At 45.5% G+C, this 27,794-nt stretch overlaps 1 protein-coding gene across 6 annotated transcripts; it reads left to right on the top strand.

Annotated features, from left to right (window-relative positions):
* Positions 1-217: 217 nt before the first annotated feature.
* On the top strand, positions 218-26,699 carry SOCS3 (suppressor of cytokine signaling 3). Of its 6 annotated transcripts, none has more exons than XM_063961304.1 (4): positions 218-310; positions 560-832; positions 24,356-24,635; positions 25,042-26,699. In XM_063961304.1, exon 4 carries the CDS (start codon positions 25,126-25,128, stop codon positions 25,723-25,725), a length of 600 nt encoding a protein of 199 aa, XP_063817374.1. In that variant the 5' UTR covers positions 218-310; positions 560-832; positions 24,356-24,635; positions 25,042-25,125; the 3' UTR covers positions 25,726-26,699. The 6 variants fall into 6 exon arrangements, with proteins under 6 accessions (XP_063817374.1, XP_063817373.1, XP_063817377.1 ...); XM_063961303.1 differs by having other exon boundaries at positions 24,223-24,635; XM_063961307.1 differs by lacking the exon at positions 24,356-24,635.
* Positions 26,700-27,794: the final 1,095 nt, after the last annotated feature.

Genomic DNA, 27,794 nt, shown 5'->3' with positions numbered 1-27,794 from the left:
GGCCTTTGCAATAATTAAATGTTGAATTCCTTATCTTATATTTACTTAAACTTGACATGAACATTTTACAACCGGATAAGGGTCCTGGGGTTGAATGTAAGAAGAGAGGACGGGTTCTCCATCCATTTAAGCCCAGTTCAGGTCTTTGGGCTTCTAGCCTCACATAATGCTAATTAGGGCTTTCAGCTGTATGGGTGTGGTAAAAAGACTGTCAGCCTTTATCATTTGGCTCTCACACTGCCTGGGGAAAGAGGAGAGGCTATGGAGTCTCTGTGAAAGTGAACCCTACTATTGAAAACCAGTGAGCCTGGTAAAATTCTCCTTTTATTTTTGTTTAGTGAGTTAGGATTTTCCTGTGTTTAGTTAGTGCCAGCTGGCGAGGTATTTTGTTTTTGGATGATTATCTCTGTTTTGCTGCACAATAAAACTGGTTGAGGCCATTTGCACCAAACCAAGAAACTTGTGTGATCTCTCAGCTGCTTCACACTACCATCTACCCCAGGAGATGGTACCTGTTCCCCTAACCCTGTTACTATATTAAATCTTCTTGTCTTCTTAGATGCCCAGTTGTTTGCAGCTATTTCATACTCAAAGTCTGTAGGATCTGGTCCATCTAATGAAATTCGTGTTCCTACTGTAATCCTAAAATCTTGTGGATAGAATTAGAAAGCAGAACAAAATGGACCCCACGTGTTTGGCAAATGATATGGCAGTGATCGTTGCCCTGGTCTCATTTACTGATCCTAGATGCTCCTCACTGGTCACAAATTGCCCACCACAGATCTACATACTGTACTTGATTTCTGGTAAATAAGAGAATCTTCACCCTGTAGTAAGTATAATTAGCCACTACCTCTTAAATGTGTGTTTTTTTTGTTTTTTTTTAAGAGGAATAAATCATTTTGCATACACCCTGTTTATACAGAATAGTGACATATGTTAATAGTTTTGTTCTCAAGAATACACATTCATATTCCTATCCGTCATCTTTCACAACTCTAGTGACTTGCACTGCGTATTTACTGAGCCATGGGATATTGCTCATAGACTGATGTTTGCTACATGCAACATAAAATAAAGCAATCAAGTATCCTAAGCATGTTACAGGAAAGAAGCAATGGGAGCTTGCTAAGTATGGTGATGTCATATGAGTGAGTGTACAGTTTATGGTAAGTTGAATTGCCTTCTCACAGAGGCTAATGCACCCTCTCGTAATCATTTCTCAGGAACTAGTGACAACACTGATGCTGCATAAAGCACTTCAGCTCTGTGTAAGGACTGCAGGGCAGGGGCGTTTTAAGAGAGGAGGTGACCCGCATGCAGACTCCGTTGCGGGCCCCCTCCTCTCCGGCAGCTAGTAGACTCTGGTATAATGCCAGAGTCTACTGTGCATGCACACATCTCCGCAGTGGCAAATTTCCAAGTGATATGTGCTGCCGCGGAACTCCCTGTATGGGTGTGGTGTGGGCACCCCCGGATCTAGGGGCCTGCATGCACCGCACACACTGCACCCATTATACGCCTATACTGCATGGACACTAGGCTTCAATGTGTTTAAACTTTATATTTGCTAGCCTAAAAAAAATGTTTATTACTTGTAAAATATATATATTTGCTTTATTAATATATCTGTGGAATTTGGTGGAGGGCCATAGAACTTGTAGTAAAATAACAAAGATGGCAGAGCATATATAGGCAGAAGAAAAAAGCAGCAAATTATACTTACGATAATTCCATTTCTTTGAAGTATTTCATGGCAGCCATACAATGGGTTAACGACCCTTTCCCCTGCATAGACAGGAGGTTTTTTTATTCTATTACCCGCCCACCTTGGCTATATGAGTGTACGACCCTTTCCCCTGCATAGATAGGAGGTTTTTTTATTCTATTACCCGCCCACCTTGGCTATATGAGTGTGCCCCTCCTCTTCCCTGTTGTCTTTTTGAGTGTATCCACTATGTCTAGGAGAAAAAACTCCTCACAGGGTGGGTAATTCATGGGCTGCCATGAAGTACTTCAAAGAAATGGAATAATCGTAAGTATAATTCACTGCTTTCTTTTGCTTACTTCATGGCAGCCATACAATGGGATATACTGTACCAAAGCTGAATTACGGGAGGGAAACACCACAAACAAATAATTGATGCTTAATAATAGGATTTTAATTACCTACCGGTAAATCCTTTTCTCGTAGTCCGTAGAGGATACTGGGGTCCACATTAGTACCATGGGGTATAGACGGGTCCACTAGGATCCTTGGGAACTTTAAGAAATCAACAGTGTGCACTGGCTCCTCCATCTATGCCCCTCCTACCAGACTCAGTCTAGAAACTGTGCCCAAGGAGACGGACATATCCTGAGGAAGGATGTAACAGAACAGTGGTGAGATTCGAACCAGCACACACAAACGAGAGGAAAGCCATGCTAACCAAACTTGAACAGGAACAGCAACAGCTGAACCAACAACAATACTTAACCAAGTAACAGTGCAGGAAACACGAAGCACTGGGCGGGCGCCCAGTATCCTCTACGGACTACGAGAAAAGGATTTACCGGTAGGTAATTAAAATCCTATTTTCTCTTACGTCGTAGAGGATACTGGGGTCCACATTAGTACCATGGGAATGTACCTAAGCTCCCAAACCGGGTGGGAGAGTGCTGAGGTTCCTGCAGAACAGATTGACCATACTAAAGGTACTCAGAGACCAAAGTATCTAACTTGTAGAACTTAGCAAACGTGTTCGAACCCGACCAAGTAGCTGCTCGGCAAAGTTGCAAAGCTGAGACACCCCCGGCAGCCGCCCAGGAAGAACCCACCGACCTAGTAGAGTGGGCCTGTACTTTAGGAATCGGCAATCTTGACGATGAATAAGCATGCTGTATAGTAAGCCTGATCCAGTGAGCAATAGACTGCTTTGAAGCAGGACACCCAATTTTCTTGGGATCATAGAGAACAAACAGCGTGTCAATTTTCCTATGATGAGATGTCCCCTTCACGTAGATCTTCAAAGCCCTCACAACATCCAAGGACTTTGAGGTAGCAGAGGTGTCAGTAAGCACCAGAACCACAATAGGTTGGTTGATATGAAATGCAGACACCACCTTAGGAAGAAATTGCTGATGAGTTCTGAGTTCAGCTCTATCTTCGTGAAAAATCAAATAGGGGCTTTCGTGAGACACCGCCCCTAGTTCGGACACACACCTTGCAGAAGCTAAGGCCAAAAGTGTAACGGTCTTCCACGTAAGAAACTTTACGTTAACCTCCTGTAAAGGCTCAAACCACTCTGATTGTAGGAACTGCAGCACCAAGTTCAGATCCCAAGGTGCCGTGGGAGGCACAAAGGGCGGTTGGATGTGCAGAACCCCCTTCAAAAACGTCTGAACCACAGGAAGGGAAGCCAAGTATTTCTGGAAGAAAAATGGACAAGGCCCAAATATGGACGTAGGCCCACATCCACACCTGACTGTAGAAAAAGGGAGAAAATGTCCCAGTTGGAATTCCACTGCAGGAAATACCCTGTTTTCACATCACGAGACATATTTTTTTATATACAGTAATGTTTAGACGTTACGCCTCTCCTGGCTTGGATCAGGGTTGGAATAACACTGTCCAGAATACCTTTCCGGGCTAGAATTTGACGCTCAACTTCCATGCCGACAAACATAGCCGTGGTAAGTCTTGACAGACGAATGGCCGCTGTTGTAGAAGATCTTCTCGAAGAGGCAGAGGCCACGGGTCCTCTAGGAGCATCACCAGTAGATCCGCGTACCAGGCCTTTCTTGGCCAATCCGGAGCAATGAGAATTGCTTGAACCTTTTCCTTTTTTATTCTTTTGAGAATTCTTGGGATCAATGGAAGAGATGGGAACACGTAAACCATCTGGTAGACCCGTGGAGTCCTCAGAGCATCCACCGCCACTGCTTGTGGGTCCCTTGACCTGAAACAATACCGCTTTAGCTTCTTGTTGAGACGAGAGGCCATCACGTCTATCTTGTGGAATTCCCCACTGGCGTGTTAAAGACTCGAACACCAGCGGGTGAAGGCCCCACTCTCCTGGGTGGAGGTCGTGTCTGCTGAGCAAGTCCGCTTCCCAGTTGTCTACACTCGGAATGAAGATTGCCGACAGCGCCACGGCATGTCTTTCTGCTCAGAGGAGAATTCTGGTTACCTCTGACATTGCTGCTCTGCTCTTCGTTCCGCCCTGCCATACTATGTACGTTACTGCCGTCACATTGTCTGACCAAACTTGAATGGCGTGATCTTGAAGAAGATGTTAAGCCTTAAGAAGGGCGTAGTATATGGGCTTTAGTTCCAGAACATTGACCGGAATAATGGTTTCCTGACTTGACCACTTTCCTTGGAACTGTTCCCCCTGGGTGACTGCTCCCCAACCTCTGAGGCTTGCGTCTGTGGTCAGCAGAATCCAATTTTGAATCCTGAACCGTCGACCCTTGGTCAGGTGAGAAGTATGAAGCCACCCTAGAAGAGTAATCTTGGCTTTTGGCGACAGACGTATTTTCTGGTGCATGTGAAGATGCGATCCGGACCATTTGTCTGATAGATTCAGTTGGAAGGGCCTTGCGTGAAACCTTCCGTATTGCAGAGGCTATTAAGAGGCGGCCATCTTCCCCAGAAGGCGAATACACAGATGCACCGATATCCTGGCTGGTCTTAAAACATCCCACCCATCGACTGGAATACCAATGCCTTTTCCAACGGAAGGAATACCTTCTGTTCCTCCGTATCCAGTATCATCCCCAGGCACAGAAGCCTCCGTGTTGGTTCCAGGTGGGATTTTGGTAGGTTCAGAATCCATCCATGATTCTGAAGTTGTCGGGTTGAGAGGACAATGCTGTCCAAAAACCTCACCCTGGATGGTGTTTGTATCAGCGGTCGTCGAGGTATGGTATTATGATCACTCCCTGCTTGCGGAGGAGAAACATTATCTCTGCCATCACCTTGGTAAATACCCTTTGTGCCGTGGAGAGGCCAAATGGCAGGGCCTGGAACTGGTAGTGACAGTCCTGTAGTGCAAACCTTAGATAAGCCTGATAAGGCGGCCAAATCGGAATATGAAGGTATGCATCCTTGATGTCCAGAGACACCAAAAATTCCCCTTCCTCCAGACCTGAGAACACCGCTTTCAGATACTCCACCGTGAACTCGAACACCCGCAAGTACGGGTTCAGTGATTTAAAATGTACCTTACCAAACCCTCCGGATTCGGAACCACAAACAGGTTGGAATAATAACCCTTGTTTTGTAGTTGAGATGGAATTGGGACAAAGACCCGAGTCTGTACCAGTTTTTGAATGGCTGCCTGTAAAGTCATACTTGCTTCTGGTAAGCCTGATTTGAAGAATCTGTGAGGTGGGAGTTCCTGAAACTCGTCCGTATCCCTGGGTGATAAGGTCTCTAACCCAGGGATCCTGGCCAGATGTGGCCCAAATGTGACTGAAATAACATAACCGGGCTCCCACCTGACTGTCTTCCAGGTAGTGCAGTCCACCGTCATGCCAAAGGCTTTGAGGAAGTAGATCCGGAGAGCTGTTCCAGAGAACCTGCAGCTGCCAGTTTTCTGGGTTTACTTGTATTGCCCTTGAAGGCCAAACCTTTGGGTTTGCTTTTAAATTTCGCTGTCCGAAAGGAGTGCAGAGTTGGAGCAGAGTAGGTATTCCTAGCTGGGGGTGCTGCGGAAGGAAGGTACGTAGACTTACTCACCGTAGCCTTGGATATCCACTTACCCAGTCCATCTGCAAACAAGGCCTCACATGCGAACAGTAGGCTCTCCACGCCATTCCTGGAATCCACGTCCGCAGTCCACTGGCGAATCCATAAGCTTCTGCGTGCTGACACAGCCATGGCAGCGATGCGTGCGTCGAGCATGCCTATTTCTTTCATGGCTTCCACCATAAAATTTGGCGTATATGTTGCAGGAACAAACCAATCTCTTTCCTATGTGGAGAATCCAAATCATCAATTAGTTTAACTGACTATTTTGCAACAGCCCTAGTGATCCCTGGGTGATCCCCGCAGCTGTGTATAGAGATTTGAGAGAGGTCTCTTGTGGTCAGCCATGTCCTTTAAGGAGGCTGCGCCTGGTACAGGTAAAATGACTTTACGTGACAATCTAGATACAGATGCGTCCACGATCGTATCAGAAACTTTTCCTCTGGATTTACCGAAGACACCTCAAACAGAGAATTAACTCTTTCGATGCTGAAAAAGTAGCTGAGGAGTTAATCTTTACATAAAAAAGAAAAATTCCTCCCAATCTACTGTCACCTTATCAGGAAACTGCAATCTAACAGCTTTTATCAGCGTTTGCACGCCCTGAGCCAGAGCTACATTTAAAGAAACCTATCACAACCTGACTAACTGAAAGAGGTATATATAACCAGCCTTCTATGAGGACTTACCTCGGCTGGACCATATCACACTTCTGGGACACAGGCTCATTCATGCTGCTTGCTGCTGATATGAATCACAGTGCTGATAAGCATCCCGCTCAGCCTCCTTAATAAACTGCCCCTGGACTCCCGCTGAGCATTTGCGCACACACCCTTCCGGGATTGTCAGCTGACCCGGAAATTGCGGCAATCACATGAGCCTCCCTGCTCTGACGCCTCTCACTACAGCTCCTGGCATCCGCACATGCGCAGAGGGGCACCACGCCGACTTCCGGGACCGAAGACCTGATCCCATGGAAGCCGCGCTGGCACCGTGAGTTCCCGGCCCAGACGCCGCTCACCGCTGCCGGGACCACAACAACGATAAGATAAGGAAACTCCCCCATGTCTTCAGCTGTCCCAGCGCAACAAGGTACAGTGAAAAGTGGCTAAGGCTAACCGCCAGCACATCATTTGAGCCTGTCCCCTAATAGCGGCACCGCTGCACTCTAAAAGAAAAAATACTATCCAACTTCTGTCTATACTGATAGGAGACAGGAAAAAAAGACAACAGGGAAGAGGAGGAGCACACTCATATAGCCAAGGAGGGCAGATACTAGAATAAAAAAATCTCCTGTCTATGCTAGGGGAAAGGGTCGTTAACCCATTGTATGGCTGCCATGAAGTAAGTAAAGTCAAATTATACTGCAAAGCAATACAACTCAAACACTTAAGGGCAATTTAGTTGTTTCTCTACCCAATCTCTGGTAACTTAGATTGTGCCGGCGTGCGCGATTTTCTGGACAGTTTAGACGCGTAAAGTAGCTAACCCCATCTAAACTATTGGGCGCATTGCCAAAATGTGCCCAATAGCCAGACTATTTGCACATTGCTGGTCACCACCTCAGGAGTGTGCAAACAAAAAAAATGGGCCTCCATGGAAGTCGCACCCAATCGGGGCAACAATTGAATAGCTTCATCGGTCGCCCCAAAAATAACTGAATTCCCTAATAAAATGCCAATAATGTGAGGCTTCAGTTCAGTTAATGTCATAAACCAAGATGAACAACCACAATTGTGTGCTGTGTACTAAAGGGGTAATTCCAAGTTGATCGCAGCAGGATTTTTGTTAGCAATTGGGCAAAACCATGTGCACTGCAGGGGAGGCAGATATAACATGTGCAGAGAGAGTTAGATTTGGGTGGGGTGTGTTCAATCTGCAATCTAATTTGCAGTGTAAAAATAAAGCAGCCAGTATTTACCCTGCACAGAAATAAAATAACCCACCCAAATCTAACTCTCTCTGCAAATGTTATATCTGCCTCCCCTGCAGTGCACATGGTTTTGCCCAATTGCTATCAAAAAATAAGAATTTACTAACCGGTAATTCTATTTCTCGTAGTCCGTAGTGGATGCTGGGGACTCCGTAAGGAACATGGGGAATAGACGGCTCCGCAGGAGACTGGGCACACTAAAAGAAAGATTTGGTACTACCTGGTGTGCACTGGCTCCTCCCTCTATGCCCCTCCTCCAGACCTCAGTTAGGATACTGTGCCCGGAAGAGCTGACACAATAAGGAAGGATTTTGAATCCCGGGTAAGACTCATACCAGACAAAACAAAGATTGGATATCTTATGCGCCCAACATTTGATAAGATAAAACAGATACTTATTCATAAAAGAGTTCTCAAGTCGCAAGTCCAAAACAACAGTTCTCCTTCGTCCTTCCTTTAGGTTAGAAGACCCAAGTCTTTTCCTCCAAACATGAATACCGTAAAAGGCAATATAGGGAGAGAAAAGGAAAATCCAATGTGTAGTACAGTCTCTTTTACTGGTTAGAGATGAAATCAATTCTGAAAGGATGGGGTCCTTTGAAGTGAATTCCCACTCTGTGTACGGTCTGTATTAGAGGACCACCCAAAACAACGTGATGGTGTATATTATATCATGCTCACTTTGTGGCTTACATAAAACAAGTGTTCTCATGCACATAAAGGTATCTTTTTCTTTATATGTTACTTCTCCCAGTTAATTCCCATGTGATGCTCAAATGGTCGACTAGAGGGTCAGCTTACATGTGGCTTACTTGTAACAAGTAGATGTAATCATATAAAGGTATCTTTTAGTTATATTTCTCCAGAAGGTCTGGTGTTTCCATGGACTCCCCTCCAATGGATGTTCAATACAATATGCAAAAGAAATATGCAAATATAATGTGTAGATAATTCTTATCTCTATATTATCACGTAGGGGTGGGATGATATATAACCTCTCCCGCTAGATGAAGAAGTAATTTCTTTAAGGATCACCACACAAGTGTTGAAATGGATTAAGGCTCACTGGTAAATGAGAATAATGGTACCAGGTGTTTTCTAATAATCAAGAGAAGCGATTTCTAATGACAATCATACAACGATAAATTTATTGATAAAAAAATGTAATTAAAAACATGAAACTATAAAAACAAATGATAACACCACGATGTTAAGACCAAACTTAACCAAGGGAAGATGTAACAACAAAACCCAACTGGATAGGTAAATCACACAATAGGGCCCTCATGTGCTCACCATTCCTGCCGAGTACCTTAGGTAGATGGTCTGGGTGTATCTGAGAATGAAAAAAAAACTCTACCAACGCGTTTCGACTAGTAATGTCTTCCTCAGGGTCATGTTTTTAATTACATTTTTTTATCAATAAATTTATCGTTGTATGATTGTCATACGGTGAACGTTTATTTGGAGTTTGGCTGTTTTCGAGCAGAGTGGAAAAGAAAACGCTACATGATTGTATCGAATTGTCACAAGTAAGCTTAAGTGTAAGCTCATTAGAAATCGCTTCTCTTGATTATTAGATAACACCTGGTACCATTATTCTCATTTACCAGTGAGCCTTAATCCATTTCAACACTTGTGTGGTGATCCTTAAAGAAATTACTTCTTCATCTAGCGGGAGAGGTTATATATCATCCCACCCCTACGTGATAATATAGAGATAAGAATTATCTACACATTATATTTGCATATTTCTTTTGCATATTGTATTGAACATCCATTGGAGGGGAGTCCATGGAAACACCAGACCTTCTGGAGAAATATAACTAAAAGATACCTTTATATGATTACATCTACTTGTTACAAGTAAGCCACATGTAAGCTGACCCTCTAGTCGACCATTTGAGCATCACATGGGAATTAACTGGGAGAAGTAACATATAAAGAAAAAGATACCTTTATGTGCATGAGAACACTTGTTTTATGTAAGCCACAAAGTGAGCATGATATAATATACACCATCACGTTGTTTTGGGTGGTCCTCTAATACAGACCGTACACAGAGTGGGAATTCACTTCAAAGGACCCCATCCTTTCAGAATTGATTTCATCTCTGACCAGTAAAAGAGACTGTACTACACATTGGATTTTCCTTTTCTCTCCCTATATTGCCTTTTACGGTATTCATGTTTGGAGGAAAAGACTTGGGTCTTCTAACCTAAAGGAAGGACGAAGGAGAACTGTTGTTTTGGACTTGCGACTTGAGAACTCTTTTATGAATAAGTATCTGTTTTATCTTATCAAATGTTGGGCGCATAAGATATCCAATCTTTGTTTTGTCTATTATTGCCTTTTCCAGTTTTGATAACACTGGAAGATATCCAATTGCTGCCTACATTATCCAGCGCAGGGGTCCACTTACTTGTTATTTGCCAAGACTCATACCAGCCACACCAATCACACCGTATAACTCGTGATAATTAACCCAGTTAACAGTATGATAACAACTGAGCCTCTCAACAGATGGCTCAACAATAACCCTTTAGTTAGGCAATAACTATACACAAGTATTGCAGACAATCCGCACTTGGGATGGGCGCCCAGCATCCACTACGGACTACGAGAAATAGAATTACCGGTGAGTAAATTCTTATTTTCTCTGACGTCCTAGTGGATGCTGGGGACTCCGTAAGGACCATGGGGATTATACCAAAGCTCCCAAACGGGCGGAAGAGTGCGGATGACTCTGCAGCACCGAATGAGAGAACTCAAGGTCCTCCTCAGCCAGGGTATCAAATTTGTAGAATTTTGCAAACGTGTTTGCCCCTGACCAAGTAGCAGCTCGGCAAAGTTGTAAAGCCGAGACCCCTCGTGCAGCCGCCCAAGATGAGCCCACCTTCCTTGTGGAATGGGCTTTTACAGATTTAGGCTGCGGTAGTCCCACCGCAGAATGCGCAAGCTGAATAGTGCTACAAATCCAGCGCGCGATAGTCTGCTTAGAAGCAGGAGCACCCAGCTTGTTGGGTGCATACAGGATAAAAAGCGAGTCAGTTTTCCTGACTCCAGCCGTCCTGGAAACATAAATTTTCAAGGCCCTGACTACGTCCAGTAACTTGGAATCCTCCAAGTCCTTAGTAGCCGCAGGCACCACAATAGGTTGGTTCAAGTGAAAAGCTGATACCACCTTAGGGAGAAACTGGGGACGAGTCCTCAATTCTGCCCTATCCATATGGAAAATCAGATAAGGGCTTTTACACGACAAAGCCGCCAGTTCTGACACACGCCTGGCCGAAGCCAAGGCCAATAACATGACCACTTTCCACGTGAGATATTTGAGATCCACGTTTTTAAGTGGTTCAAACCAATGTGATTTTAGGAAATTCAACACCACATTGAGATCCCAAGGTGCCACAGGAGGCACAAAAGGGGGCTGAATATGAAGCATTCCCTTTACAAAAGTCTGAACTTCAGGCAGTGAAGCCAGTTCTTTCTGGAAGAAAATCGACAGAGCCGAAATCTGGACCTTAATGGAACCCAATTTTAGGCCCATAGTCACTCCTGACTGTAGGAAGTGCAGAAAACGACCCAGCTGAAATTCCTCTGTAGGGGCCTTCCTGGCCTCACACCACGCAACATATTTTCGCCAAATGCGGTGATAATGGTTTGCGGTTACTTCTTTCCTAGCTTTTATCAGCGTAGGAATGACTTCCTCCGGAATGCCCTTTTCCTTTAGGATCCGGAATTCAACCGCCATGCCGTCAAACGCAGCCGCGGTAAGTCTTGGAACAGACAGGGCCCCTGCTGTAGCAGATCCTGTCTGAGCGGTAGAGGCCATGGGTTCTCTGATAACATTTCTTGAAGTTCCGGGTACCAAGCTCTTCTTGGCCAATCCGGAACCACGAGTATCGTCCTTACTCCTCGCCTTCTTATTATTCTCAGTACCTTTGGTATGAGGGGCAGAGGAGGGAACACATAGACCGACTGGTACACCCACGGTGTCACTAGAGCGTCCACAGCTATCGCCTGAGGGTCCCTTGACCTGGCGCAATATCTCTTTAGCTTCTTGTTGAGGCGGGACGCCATCATGTCCACCTGTGGCCTTTCCCAGCGGTTTACCAACAGTAGGAAGACTTCTGGATGAAGTCCCCGCTCTCCCGGGTGTAGGTCGTGTCTGCTGAGGAAGTCTGCTTCCCAGTTGTCCACTCCCGGAATGAACACTGCTGACAGTGCTAGAACGTGATTTTCCGCCCATCGGAGAATCTTTGTGGTTTCTGCCATGGCCACCCTGCTTCTTGTGCCGCCCTGTCGGTTTACATGGGCGACTGCCGTGATGTTGTCTGATTGGATCAGAACCGGCTGGTTTTGAAGCAGGGGCCTTGCCTGACTTAGGGCATTGTAAATGGCCCTCAGTTCCAGAATGTTTATGTGCAGGGACGACTCCTGACTTGACCAAAGTCCCTGGAAATTTCTTCCCTGCGTGACTGCGCCCCAGCCTCGAAGGCTGGCATCTGTGGTCACCAGGACCCAGTCCTGTATGCCGAATCTGCGGCCCTCTAGAAGATGAGCACTCTGCAGCCACCACAGTAGAGACACCCTGGTCCTTGGAGACAGGGTTATCAGTTGATGCATCTGAAGATGCGATCCCGACCACTTGTCCAAGAGGTCCCACTGGAAGGTCCTTGCATGGAACCTGCCGAATGGAATTGCTTCGTATGAAGCCACCATTTTTCCCAGGACTCGTGTGCAGTGATGCACCGATACCCGTTTTGGTTTTAGGAGGTCTCTGACTAGAGATGACAGCTCCTTGGCTTTCTCCTGCGGGAGAAACACTTTTTTCTGTTCTGTGTCCAGAATCATCCCCAGGAACAGTAAGCGTATGGAAGGAACCAGTTGTGACTTTGGAATGTTTAGAATCCAGCCATGCTGTTGTAGCACTTCCCGAGATAGTGCTACTCCGACCAGTAACTGCTCCCTGGACCTCGCCTTTATTAGGAGATCGTCCAAGTACGGGATAATTAAAACTCCCTTTTTTCGAAGGAGTATCCTCATTTCTGCCATTACCTTGGTAAACACCCTCGGTGCCGTGGACAGTCCAAACGGTAGTGTCTGGAATTGGTAATGGCAATCCTGTACCACAAATCTTAGGTACTCCTGGTGAGGAAGGTAAATTGGGACATGCAGGTAAGCATCCTTGATGTCCAGGGATACCATGTAATCCCCCTCGTCCAGGCTTGACATAACCGCCCTGAGCGATTCCATCTTGAACTTGAACTTTTTTATGTATGTGTTCAAGGATTTCAAATTTAAAATGGGTCTCACCGAACCGTCCGGTTTCGGTACCACAAACAGTGTGGAATAGTAACCCCGTCCTTGTTGAAGTAGGGGTACCTTGACTATCACCTGCTGGGAATACAGCTTGTGAATTGCCTCTAGTACAGCCTCCCTGCCCGAGGGAGTTGTCGGTAAGGCCGATTTGAGGAAACGGCGGGGGGGAGGCGCCTCGAATTCCAGCTTGTACCCCTGAGATACTACTTGAAGGATCCAGGGATCCACCCGTGAGCGAACCCACTGATCGCTGAAATTTTTGAGGCGGCCCCCCACCGTACCTGGCTCCGCCTGTGGAGCCCTGCCGTCATGCGGCGGATTTGGAAGAAGCGGGGGAGGACTTTTGTTCCTGGGAACCTGCTGCGTGGTGCAGCTTTTTTCCCCTTCCTCTGCCTCTGGACAGAAAAGACCAGCCTGTTTTTCTGGGGTCGAAAGGACTGTACCTGATAGTACGGCGCTTTCTTAGGCTGTGAGGGGACATGGGGTAAAAATGCTGACTTTCCAGCTGTTGCTGTGGAAACAAGGTCTGAGAGACCATCCCCGAATAACTCCTCACCCTTATAAGGCAAAACTTCCATGTGCCTTTTAGAATCTGCATCCCCTGTCCACTGCCGAGTCCATAAGCCTCTCCTAGCAGAAATGGACAATGCACTTATTCTAGATGCCAGCCGGCAGATCTCCCTCTGTGCATCTCTCATGTACAAGACTGAGTCTTTTATATGCTCTACGGTTAGCAATATAGTGTCCCTGTCTAGGGTGTCAATATTTTCTGACAGGGAATCTGACCAAGCAGCAGCAGCACTGCACATCCACGCTGAAGTAATAGCTGGTCTCAGTATAACACCAGTGTGTGTATATATAGACTTTAGGATAGCCTCCTGCTTTCTATCAGCAGGTTCCTTTAGGGCGGCCGTATCCGGAGACGGTAGTGCCACCTTTTTAGACAAACGTGTGAGCGCTTTATCCACCCTAGGGGGAGTTTCCCAACGTGACCTATCCTCTGGCGAGAAAGGGAACGCCATTAGTAATTTTTTTGAAATCACCAATTTCTTATCAGGGAAAGCCCACGCTTCTTCACACACTTCATTTAATTCTTCAGATGGGGGAAAAACTATTGGTAGTTTTTTCTCCCCAAACATAATACCCTTCTTTGAGGTACCTGGGTTTATATCAGAAAGCTGTAAAACCTCTTTCATTGCCTCAATCATGCCACGAATGGCCCTAGTGGACATTAAATTTGACTCTTCGTCGTCGACACTGGTATCAGTATCCGTGTCGACATCTGTGTCTGCCATCTGAGGTAGTGGGCGTTTTAGAGCCCCTGATGGCCTTTGAATTGCCTGGGCAGGCACGAGCTGAGAAGCCGGCTGTCCCGCATTTGGCATGTCGTCAATTTTTTTATGTAAGGAGTCGACACTTGTATAAGTCCATCCACTCAGGTGTCTGCCCCGCAGTGGGTGACATCACATTTATAGGCATCTGCTCCGCCTCCACATAAGTCTCCTCATCAAACATGTCGACACAGCCGTACCGACACACCGCACACACACACAGGGAATGCTCTTAAAGGAGACAGGACCCCACAAAAGCCCTTTGGAGAGACAGAGAGAGAGTATGCCAGCACACACCAGAGCGCTATATAATGCAGGGACTAACTGAATTATGTCCCCTATAGCTGCTGTAATATTTACTGCGCCTCAAATCTGTGCCCCCCCTCTCTTTTTTACCCTTTTCTGTAGTGTAGACTGCAGGGGAGAGTCAGGGAGCTTCCTTCCAGCGGAACTGTGAGGGAAAATGGCGCCAGTGTGCTGAGGGAGATGGCTCCGCCCCTTTTTCGGCTGACTTTTCTCCCGCTTTTTTCTGTATTTTGGCAGGGGTAATTACCACATATATAGCCTCTGGGGCTATATATTGTGGTTATTTTGCCAGCCAAGGTGATATTATTGCTGCTCAGGGCGCCCCCCTCCAGCGCCCTGCACCCTCAGTGACCGGAGTGTGAAGTGTGTATGAGGAGCAATGGCGCACAGCTGCAGTGCTGTGCGCTACCTTGGTGAAGACTGAAGTCTTCTGCCGCCGATTTTCCGGACCATCTTCTTGCTTCTGGCTCTGTAAGGGGGACGGCGGCGCGGCTCCGGGAACGAACACCAAGGACGGGTCCTGCGGTCGATCCCTCTGGAGCTAATGGTGTCCAGTAGCCTAAGAAGCCCAAGCTAGCTGCAAGCAGGTAGGTTCGCTTCTTCTCCCCTTAGTCCCTCGTTGCAGTGAGCCTGTTGCCAGCAGGTCTCACTGTAAAATAAAAAACCTAATATATACTTTCTTTCTAGGAGCTCAGGAGAGCCCCTAGTGTGCATCCAGCTTGGCCGGGCACAGAAATCTAACTGAGGTCTGGAGGAGGGGCATAGAGGGAGGAGCCAGTGCACACCAGGTAGTACCAAATCTTTCTTTTAGTGTGCCCAGTCTCCTGCGGAGCCGTCTATTCCCCATGGTCCTTACGGAGTCCCCAGCATCCACTAGGACGTCAGAGAAATCCTGCTGCGATCAACTTGGAATTACCCCCTTAGGGCCTAATTCAAGGTTGATTGCAAAACAACATTTTACTCTAATGGACAAAACCATGTGCACTGCAGGAGGGACAGATGTAACATTAGATTTGGGTGGGGTGTGGTCAAACTGAAATCTAAATTGCAATGTAAAAAGAAAGCATCCAGTATTTACCCTTCACAGAAACTAAATAACCCACCCAAATCTAATGGTGCCCATACACGTGAGATAATCGGTGCTATCCTTCGATTTCGACCTCATCTGTGAGAGAAATCGAAGGATTGTATGCACATTTTAGGTACCTTGAGACGCGATGTGCGGGCACGCTGCTCGAATATCGCGTCTCAAGATATTATGTGCTGCACTTAATATATCTCACATCGCAGTGCGATCGCATGTGGTTTTAATACCACATGAGATATATCGCACTGCGATGTGCGATGGGCACCCACTCGGCGGTGACGTGCTGATCACGTGATTACCATGCGATCTATTGCATGATCGAACGGTAATCACTTTGGCAGTTCAGGTGAAGTGCCGGTGAGATGCCCCGCGATGTCGCGTCGCGGGGCATCGTACAAGTGTATGCGCAGCATAACTCTCTCTGCACATGTTATATCTGACCCCCTGCAGTGCACATGGTTTTGCCTATTAGAGGAAAATGTTTTGCAATCAACCTTGAATTAGGCCCTTAAAGTAAATAATTTACACATTCCAAAAAGTTCTGACATCTCCACTTTAAAACTGTAGGCCTAATTTACACTTAAACACTCTGATGAAGTCATGCAAATGGATTTGTGGTGGTGTGACTAGACTTCTACTAAAGGTGCATTGTTATGCGGAGCAAATTGGTGACATATGCATAAGTGCAGACTTTTGCACAGGTCAATGGGCAGAGGAAAAGCATTCATTGCTGCATATGAACTAGGCGCACAGTTGTGGCTAATTTTGTAGAACACTGCAAAAATGTAATCAGGTTTTGATCTTATAAAGGGATGCCCTTTGCATTTCTATGATGGAGCACATTTTATGTCTACTCCTAATAATATAATAATGTCCGATCTCTCTCATGAAAGCCATACATCAGGCTAAATCAAGCAGTATTTGGGTGAAATATGGCAAAAGTTTTCTTTAATGAAAGGGATGTTTCTAAAATACAGTAGAATAAGGTGCCCTTGGTGTGAAGTTTACATTTCTGCCCAGTGGGCCGCTCTGCAAACTAGATGCACTTTTAATGGATACGTGTCCCAGGAGCAGAGAGTAGGGGGTATATTTACAAAAGTGCCAGTTTACAGAAGTGGAGATAACTAATCAGATTCTTGTTATTATATTGTTCGGTCCAGCCACCGCGTCCACGAAACGGCGGCCAACTAATCAGGAATCAGGCAGAGGCGATCGTATTGGTCCGACGGCCTTCGACCGTCTGGCATGCGCCGGCGCACTGCTGTGCAGTTCTGACCCAATCGCACCGCTGCAATAAACTGCAGCGTGCGATCGGGTCAGAATAACCCCCTTTGTCACCATCCTCCAAAAACTGAAGACAGTATTGGAGGTGTAGGGAAAGGGCCAGAGTGAGACGGAAACTACGGGACTCTTGTACTAAAATCACCACTCATTCAGTTAGGGGAATTGTAGTGGGTTTTCAGTATAAATGTGAGTAAAATGTGTCTCATGCAGAAGAGAGCTTCCCTCTTCCTGGGTGTGTCAGACTTATTGAGAAAAGTTGGTATCTCTTTCAGTGTTACAAGAAAGAGGAACTTCATTTGTTTTTTACAGTCACTATTCAGAAACATTACTTCATTTATAAACAATATAAAGTTGCTTCCTCCAAATCTTAACAAGGTTTATGGACATTGCTATAACGTGCAAGTCTGCAATAGACCATAGCAGCGCAATCAGCTGTCATCAGTATTGTGGAAGTTAAACAATTTAAGCAAAAGTCTATTGGTTGCTATGGCTCTAATACAGATTTAAATCTTTAATATCTATCTATATAAAAGGCTAACGCTGCTCCTCACCTCTGTGGTGTCACCGGCGGCCACTGGAGGGCAACTGACGGAGCTCCGTTTCAGACACGGACGCACACAAACACATCCTATGTACACTGCGCCCCCAACCATATACTGCCTCTATATTCACACTGCACCCCCATACCCCTTCATATAGTGCCTCCTCCATATACTATGCTGCAATCCCAGGTTACTTGCCATCCCGGGACTCGCAACAAGTTGCAGCAGTAATCAGGAAACAGGTGCAGGAACCACCAGGCGGTCCCGCAGTGCTCAGAGCGCAGACACCAGGGACACGTGTGGCCACTTACCGGCGGGGGAAGGTGAATCAGTCCAGCACAAAGAGGTGACACCCTGTGCGGGGTGAGCAGTGCAGTGATTGGGAGGTGGAGGGGTCAGTGCAGTGGCTGCAGGTGATGCGGGTGAGGAGGCGGCAGATAACCGGCTCAGCTGATTTATATATACTACATGCTGGCGGAAAAGCGGGGTCCTGTGCTTGCCCCTCCTACATCCCGCACAGGCCCTGCCCAGACCCCTCCGGCCAGCTGCTGGTGGCTACTGCTGTCCTCTACTCCCAGACTGGCCAGAAGCTGTGCGGGGAGTAGGACTTTCAGAAACCAGGCAGCTCCTGTGTGAGTAACAACCCCCCCTCCCCTATAATCCGGCCCTGGTGTCCATCATTTTGACGGGCTTTTACCTAGTTAATAGATAACCATACATAGCACATATTTAACTGTACGTTGTTACATGGGACAAGAAATTAACTGGCGACTCCCATTACTGTTAATAAATGCAATAATAATTATTATTATTCCGTGTTTATATGGGACCACAACACTCTCCAGTGCTGTACAGTGGGGAAGCCGAGCAAATAACAAAGGCATATACCCTTTTCACATCGCCAATGCCGGGTCCCACCCGGGAATTGGAATCAGGTCTTTTCCGCGTGAGAACCGGCACTGGACTCTACACACTGCCTTCCCGACCCGACAATATGCCGGGTCGGGTTGCAATCTGGGGGCGAGGACTGTGGCGTCATCGGTGGCGGCGCTTGAGATGAGCTCATCTCCGCACCGCCTCTCCCTATGTAGTGAATGGGTTCCGGGTCGCATCAACCTGGCAACCCATTCACACTGCCACTGACCCGGTATTCAACCCGGGAATAACCCTTCTTATAACCAGGATTGTATTACCGGATCAGACGACACAGGATTTCTGAAGGGCCCCTTTCACACCACACAACGACCCGTGTCGACCCGGCAATATACCGGGTCGATACCAGGTTATTTGTGCGATGTGAAAGGGGCTTTAGAGGACCTAAAAACAAAGTGGACATTCAAAAACAAAACTGTATGTAAGACATGGATGAGATGGGTTTAGGTATAAATGTGAGTAACATGTGTCTCATAAAACATTTCCCCCTTCCTGGGTGCAGAAAGAGTAGACTTTCTATTCAGAATCGGCATAGGTGCAACTATCCATAATTTCCAGGGAAAGAACAAGTTTTAAAGATTTGTCCATGGAAATGTTCTGGTTTTTAGTATTAATCAACTGTATAATAAGATTCCCCCTATAGTACATGTTAGATGCATTTTTTTTATTTTAGTCTATTCTTCTTTAAGTTAATACTTATAAAAAATGACAATATTATCAATTTGCTAAGTACGACAATTGTAAAAGTAGGTGCCATCATTACCACTGTGGCACAAGCCCTATCCATGGTACAAGAAACAGATCTCTGCATACTTTCATCTACTAATAATACTCTAATCTGCAATTCCCTCATGACATCCACAGCACACTTCTCCTACGTGCAATCGCCCAGTAGCCACCCAGTTACACCAACTAACCTGCATTGGAGGCGAGATAAGTACGACTCTGATTTGCCCATAATTTCCTATAGATAGTAAGCTTGTGAGCAGGGCCCTCTTACCTCTTTGGGGGTAATTCAGACCTGATCGCTCGCTAGCGGTTTTTGCAGCGCTGCGATCAGGTCAGAACTGCGCTTGCGTATGCACCACAATGCGCAGGTGCGTCGCACAGGTACAAAGCGGATCGCCGCTCAGCTATGGGTTTGTGAGAAGAATCCATTCGCACGGCGATCGAAAGGAGATTGACAGGAAGAAGCCGTTTGTGGGTGGCAAGTGTCCGTTTTCTGGGAGTGGTTGGAAAAACGCAGGCGTGTCCAAGCGTTTGCAGAGAGGGTTCCTGACGTCAATTCCGGTCCCGGACAGGCTGAGGTGATTGCAGCGGCTGAGTAATTCCTGGGCTACTCAGAGACTGCACAAGATCTGTTCGTACAGCTGTGCTACACATGCATTCGCACACTTGCAAAGCGAAAATACAATCCCCTATGGGCGGAGACTATCTGTTCGCAGTAGTGCAAAAAAACCCTAGCGAGCTATCAAGTCTGAATTAGGCGCTTTGTCTGTCTGTTATTACCCAGTCTTTTTTATTACTATTTTTCAATATTAAAGCAAAATTTAATATGCTGCGCTATAAAAGTAACTTAAATATATGTCTTATACGTCCCCAATGTAGGGTTACTGTGCAGACAGGAAACTATAAAACAGACAATAAAACACAGAAATAACTTCTTAGCCCTAAGGGTAAATAACAAGGTTTTGTGTAAAGTATAGAGGTATGAATACTTAGAAAAGTCTGCATTTTCTTGTCTGGGTTTCTGTATTATTTTATTGGGGTTCCTAACATTTGCCATCTGGTATACGTTTAAGTTTCTGGCTGTCGGGGTCCCAGCGTTCAGGATACCGACGCCGGAATCCCGACAGCTGGCAATGCTGGCAGCCGGAATACCGGCCAAACAGGACTATTCCCCATAGGGTGGGAATAGAACATGTGGCGAGCCCGCAAGGGGACTCTTTGTGCTCGCCCAGATGCTGCATACTGGCGGCTGGGATGCTCTTGCCGATATATAGACGGCCGACATCCTGTCCGCCGATAAATCATACCGAACACTAAGTCGTAACAATAGCATATGTATGTCCCATGTATTCTTGAATTATTTTACTCATATTTGCCTACTCTCCTAGAATTTCATGGGACATTTGGAAAATTAGGAAAGCTCTCCTGGTAAGAGTGATGAACTGTCCTGGATCCTGCCCATGTCCCTAGTGGACAGAGCGTGCCTGATGGCGCAATTCACTATAAAGTACATTATCAATTTATCATGCCCCTCCCCTCACTGGGTATTACTGGTTGTCATGGCATTGTGCCGTGGAGGGTGGTGGCATGATGGTGAAAATCGCTTCACCATGCCACCTGCACTTGTCATTTGTACCTCCTGGAATTTCCTAATGGGATAGTCCCAAAAGAACCTTTACTCTATTAGCCGTGTCAGAGCATGGGCCCAGGTGTGCCACCAGTACAAAGTACTAATAGAACTGCACAGGCAGCATATTTCTGGAAGGCATGGTATATTCTGCCACTGTAACTTCTATCAATGGTGGTTCTCTTTCAGAACCATTGTCCTGCCATCCTTTTCATTGTGCTGCCCATTAAGACCCTGGCACCATCAATTACTAGTTACATACTTTTTACTGTATTAATAATGGGCCGTATCTGTTATATACCAAAACCCACTGTATGGAATATCTCCACAACTGTAATAGACAGAAAAAGACGGGTATAAAAAAGGGCACAGCATAAGAGTGCCAGTGCTTTTAAAAGAGGGATTACCTCAGTGTTTCAGTGGCGCCTACACAAGGAATGTGAGGCTTCCTCAGTCCGCTAACGTCATGTCAGTGTTTTTCTACGGCGAATATTTTTTCCTTTTGCTAATATAAAGTTTATTTGAGGCCGTGTGGGCTGCCCCCTGTGTGAGCACACTGAGCTCTATTCATTTTTCTCCAACGCTCAGGGCACAGATTTTTTTTTCCCTTTTTTTCTGCATTAAAGTATTTTCTCTCCTATTCCGCAAAATGTTGCCAAGTGTGAGCTTAGGCTCCGCTGCTACGACTTCTGCCTGCAGCATACGGTTTGCATTTCATCTCAAGAGGCAGCAGCTGTGTTTTCAAAGCCCAGATTCCCAGAAGCGTACAGTATATGTGTGTGGTTACAGAACGCAGGGAGACAGAGCTACACACACACACACAGATACACACACACGCATACACATACATGTACATTCTGCAAATCAGATACAACAATAATTCCATAACATTCTATGACTTTATTAACTATGTCAGCACCGGAAGAATCTACAAGACCTGAAACGCTATAACAACATTTAATTGGCTGCAATTTTGACCCAAAATATAATAACATTCTTTATACATAAAGACCCTAAGCCTAAGAAAGTTATTTGGTACTGCAAGCTGCGGAAGGCCTGGATCACAGATTTAATGCAGACTTCTTTGTAGCAAGAGAACCATGAGAATTATGAGGAAAGCCTATTACCACAGGTTTCCTGGCCAGATATAGGGCCTAATTAAGATCTGATCGCAGCAGCAAATTTGTTAGCTAATGGGCAAAACCATGGGGGTAATTCCAAGTTGATCGCAGCAGGATTTTTGTTAGCAATTGGGCAAAACCATGTGCACTGCAGGGGAGGCAGATATAACATGTGCAGATTTGGGTGGGGTGTGTTCAAACTGAAATCTAAATTGCAGTGTAAAAATAAAGCAGCCAGTATTTACCCTGCACAGAAACAATATAACCCACCCAAATCTAACTCTTTCTGCACATGTTATATCTACCCACCTGCAGTGCACAAGGTTTTGTCCATTAACTAACAAATTTGCTGCTGCGATCAGATCTGAATTAGGCCCTTAGGCTGGTGAGTAGAGACTGATGGAAATTTGTGAAAGGATTATGGGGGTTATTCAGAGATGGACTCAGATCTTGCTCCCACAGCAAAATCTGTGTCCATATACTCACAAGCTGGTGGGCGCCCAGCATGTGTGGCGCCAGCCCGCGATGCTTTCTCAATTTAATTGCGAACGCATCGAATAGAAGTAGACCCCTGCCTGCGCAGCCTGGCTACGTAGACAGGGGCACCACCGCCATGTTTCCATACGCAGGAAACGCATCATAGACAGGCCCGAAAATGGCCATGACACGCCTGCCCTCCTCACCCCCGGGCACCCGTCGCATGTCAATCATCATACAATTGCATCCTTCCAGGGGGCATATTGCATGGTGAAGTGTTGTGCACGCGCACTTGGACGTGTCATGCAGCGGCTGCGTCCAACTCTGAATAAAGCCATATAACAGGGTACAGACTTGCTCCAACCTAGCATAAAAGCTTTATTTATAAGATGACGATATTGCTAATATGCACAGTAGATAAAACCTTTAGTCTTTCTTGCGCCCCTTGCAAATACCATAATATCAGTTATGGCTACTACCTGCACTACAAAAGCAGCTTAAAGGAACTCACCTTGTTCCAGGTGGAAAACAAAGGTCATTTATAAAGTGCAAGATCATGTAGGTTTACACATGTGTGCCAGCGCCTTGATATATGCTAGATCATATGGTTTGCGAACAATGTGGCATTGTTTGCATAGTACAAGTATGCAACAGCTATTGGAAGGTGGGCAAAGTGAGGAGATACTGCCATAAGAACTGGTGCACCTAGGTTTGCCGAACAGTTGGATACATTTGTGCTTTCCCATGCAAATTTAGTGGAGAAGTGTATTTCTAATCTCATTTTGCCCCATTTCCGTTCTAAAGAGTTAAGGTGGGTACACACTAGGCGACTTGCTCTATGAGCGACGTTGTGTAGTGTTTCCCCTCCCGGGCGGCAGGGTGTACACACTGAGCAATATGACGACCATATCGCTCAGTGACTTCACGCAGCAGCCGGGCCGTGCAGGCAGCTCTTGAACGACAGTCCAAATTGAGCTGCCTGCATGGCCGACAGCGAGGGTTGTTAACGATCCGCGGGGCCACGTATCATTGGTTGGTGGCGGCATACGCATTTGCTGAGAAACTGAGCGACGTTGCTCATTTTTTCGGCAAGTGTGTATGCACCTTTTGGAGGTTGGACTGATGTAAAACTTTTGCATAATGCGTGGCTAGGGTTGCCACCTCATCCCTTTAATTCTGGACACAGAACCTGTGTAATTAATATGTGTCCAGAATTAAAGGGATGAGTTGGCAATGCCTAAATGCGCCTCTTCTGAGAAGAAAGTGCCCTGGGTGGAACCATGTAGGGCCTCTGCTATAACACTAAAGATTTATCAATGCTTGGAGAGAGATAAAGTGCAGAGAGATAAAGTAGCAGCCTATCAGATTCTAACAGGCTGTGTTTGAAAAATGACAGCTTGGATCTGATTAGTTGGTACTTTATCTCTCTCCAATTTATATCTTTGCCAGCTTTGATCAATCTCCCCCTATGGCATTTTGATGTACACATCTGGTTTCCCCAATTATGAAGAAAAATAAAATAAACATTTACAAGAAACAACAATGGATAAGGGTAGAGCCTGATAAAGACCAACAAAAAAAGATTACTGGTCACACAGAGGTTATGGAGAAGAAGCATTCCCATAACTTTACAAAGAACATCTTTAACCACTGCTGCTGTTTATGTATATTTGCAGGAATAATGTAATGTGATTTTGTTAGTAGAAGTTTGCCAGTGTCAAAAATTTCAAATGATAAAAATGTTGTTTCCAGAAATAATGAAAAAGCCATAGTAATAGTTTGTATATGTGTCCTAGTGATTCTTGGAAGGAAACCGTGCCAGAGAATGGAAGAAGCCATAGCTCTGAGCACTGCCAGGAATAGGGAGGCAGGATTTGGAGCCCTGCCGTCACTGAGCTTTGTGTATGATACACAGCTTTAACATTACAGGAAGAGGCTCTTCCAGGAATAGACCAGCAGAAGGAGGCGGTAGTGAGGGGGGAAGGAGGAGTGTCAGCTCACTGTATAAGAGGTGTGTATGTGAGCTGATGGAGTTACAGACTGATTTGTAACTACAAGTAAGCACAATACTGGATGATAGTGTACCCCTGACCGGACTAATCAACATAAAGCACGGGACTTTGTATTTCCTGATACACATCTAAGGACACATATTGTGACTGGAGCTATATTCGTGATCCTTAAACCACGGCTGCTGATAATTTATCAGGTAAGGAATGTGAGGTTCAACAATTGTTATTCTGGTGCTAGACTCGCTAGAGGGAGATTATCTGGGTTTCTACGTTAATTTATTTTAAACATACTTAAGATGTGACTCTTTTGTAAATGCACTTCTGACAATTTACCACCTTCTACTACAATCATATAATCAAATAAGTACCATGCGGCAGAGCTGGGTAAGAAGGATGCAAGTGGGTAACCTCTCTATGAGGTGCATATGAAATCATCAAATGTTAAATTAGGTTTTAATAAATACACAGCCATGCATTACATTCAATACAACTCACGTTTTAGGCCAGTTAGTGTTTTAAAGTGTTTTCTTTGAATTATCATAATGTAATCATTTTATATATCCTGTACGTAGACCTAACTTATACTGTCTTGTCTTTGTTCAGAATACTGCAGCAGAAAGAAGCCTTGCGTACACCAGAAGCATATAGATTGCACCCTAACTTTCAGCAACGCTGGCTCCCACCGTCATGGTCACTCAGAGCAAATTCCCGAGCATGAGCCGGGTTCTGGACTCCAGTCTGCGACTCAAGACCTTCTCCTCTCGCAGCGAATACAACCTGGTGCTGAGTGCTGTGCACAAACTTCAGGAGAGTGGATTTTACTGGAGCACTGTGACAGGTACCCAAGCCAACCTGCTCCTGAGCACGGAACCAGCGGGAACCTTCCTTATCCGGGACAGCTCTGACCACAGACACTTCTTCACCCTTAGTGTCAAAACTGAATCTGGCACCAAGAACTTGCGCATCCAGTGTGAGCCATGCGGTTTCTCTTTGCAGACTGACCCACGCAGCTCACAGCCTGTGCCGCGGTTTGACTGTGTACTGAAACTTCTAAGGCATTATATGCCGACCAAGGACTCTAGCAGCAACAGCAAGAGGTCTTATTATATCTATTCTGGGGGCGAGCGTGTCCCATTGCTGCTGTCCAAGCCTCTCTCCTCTACTGTATCTTCCCTACAGCATCTCTGCAGGAAAGCTGTGAATGGTCAACTAGAAGGATATGGGGCCAGAGAGCAGCTACCCCTACCACTTAAGGACTTTCTACAGGAATATGACTCCCCTGTGTAATGAGGAAGGGTCTGCAATGAAGAAAGCAGAAAGGCTTCTTGTAGCCAAATCTATCAGTATCAATGAGAATGATGTTGACTGGGAGAAGACACAGATACACAGAGAGTGTTCCATGCAGAACAAAGGGGGATATGAACAGTGCTTGTGAAGAAAAGAGGACTGTGCACAGATATGGTAAATAATCACCAAGTGCCCAGAGCTAGAGAGCAAGATACTCAGGCATAGACTCCAAAGAAGAAACTGTTAATTGAATCACAGTATTGCTGATAGACTGTCCCAAGCCTCCCAGTTTACACTGCATGCCGGGTGCAAGACAAAGGAGGGGGGAAGTGGGGTGTCAGCTGCTGCTCCACAGGCTTCAGTTCTGGTTTCCCTCCCTGGCAAAAGACCAGAACTGTCCGTCTGCCGTGCACTGAATGTCCACAACGGTTAAATGGAAGAAATATTTATTACAGTGTCACCTACGTAGCCTTAGTCTGCTGGAGGGGCAATGGTTAATTGCACACATTGCAGGGCATTACCTGTATATGTAAAGAGTATACAACTAGCAATGTGGGCATGAAATGTGCAGAAGTTTGAAGCCTCCAGCAGACATAACTTTTGCACAAACTTTCATAAAGTTAATATTTTATCATGAAAGGGCTGATTTGAAGCTTGATTTATAAGGTTTGAGACCAAAGATGGGCAAAATGGCAAGATGAAAGACATCAAGTTAATGTAATGTTAAATAAATTATGTATGTACCTTGGCTGATCACTACGGCCAACTGACTTTGACTGCAGAATTCTGTTTTGCACAAGAAACTATGGACCAGAATAACTACCTGTCCTAGGGCAGAATATGTGATCCTGACCTCATTTATGTTTACATGGCTCCCCCTAAAGGTGCCAAATAACCAGGATGTTTGCACTTATTTATATTTTACACATGTTGATAAATTATAATAAAAATAGCAAATTGTTTTTTAAAGAAAAGGATGTGTCTGCTTTTAGAGTTGATTTGTGTGACAGATTTCTGACCTTACAGCCTCACAAGCCAGGTATCCGGTCTCTAGGTTGACCACACTTAGGTTGACACTGTCTAGATCAATCTCTATTGGTCGACAGTAAGTAGGTCGACATGGTTTCTAGGTCAACAGGGACTCTAGGTCGACATGAGTTTTTCACCTTTAAAAAAAAATAATTTTGGCCTTTTTTTACACTTTACGATCCACGTGGACTACAATTGGGAACGGTAACATGCGAGGGGATACGGTGCACTAATTGGGGATCCCGGTCACTACAGAGAAAACGACACCCAAAAAAGTGCAAACTAATGTCTACCTTTTGTCGTGTCGACCTAGTACATGCATGTTGACCTAGAAACCATGTCGACCTAGACACTGTCGACCTAAGTGTGGTCGACCTTGAATACCACACCCCACAAGCCACTGGCCTCATTATACAAAGAAGTGCAAAGCACAGTTTTTCGGGAGATGCATAAACATAAAATAGAGGTAAAGAAAGATGTGTTGTGCAATTCTGTAAGTATCAATGCTAAAACAACACAATACACTTTGCAAGACTACCTATACACACAGGATTCCCTAAAAGGTTACGTGGATCACCATGCAGTGCTAGTGTTAACTTTAACAAAGTGAGTTTCTGTCACTATTTAAAAATGAGTGTTTTGTCCACCATTTCCCCATACACTGACGTAGGAGAAAAGGTGTTAGCCCTGGCCTGTCACACCTGGGCTTATCATAGGTACCAGAATATTCACAAACAGGTTTAACTGTTCTGCCACCAAATGCCACCTAGCTTGTGGTTATTAGAAGTGTTAAGTAAAGCAATACATGTTAATCCATGTGCCACAACATATTATCATATACTGATCTCATAGATATCACAGAATTCTAACACAGCAGTTTAAAAAAAAAAAAGGTTTCGCAGAACACTGTCACATTGTTAAAGTGTTTGTCATCTATTCCCGTAACATGGTATTGCACAATCCTTACACCATACATGATCAAGAACTCGGAGGGTTAATAGGAGTGTCGTGAATTATTGCATAGGCAGGGTTAATGGCAC

The sequence above is a fragment of the Pseudophryne corroboree genome, chromosome 3, assembly GCF_028390025.1.
Source record: "Pseudophryne corroboree isolate aPseCor3 chromosome 3, aPseCor3.hap2, whole genome shotgun sequence".
Taxonomy (NCBI): Eukaryota; Metazoa; Chordata; class Amphibia; order Anura; family Myobatrachidae; genus Pseudophryne; species Pseudophryne corroboree.
This window is presented reverse-complemented; position numbering and strand designations above follow the sequence as displayed.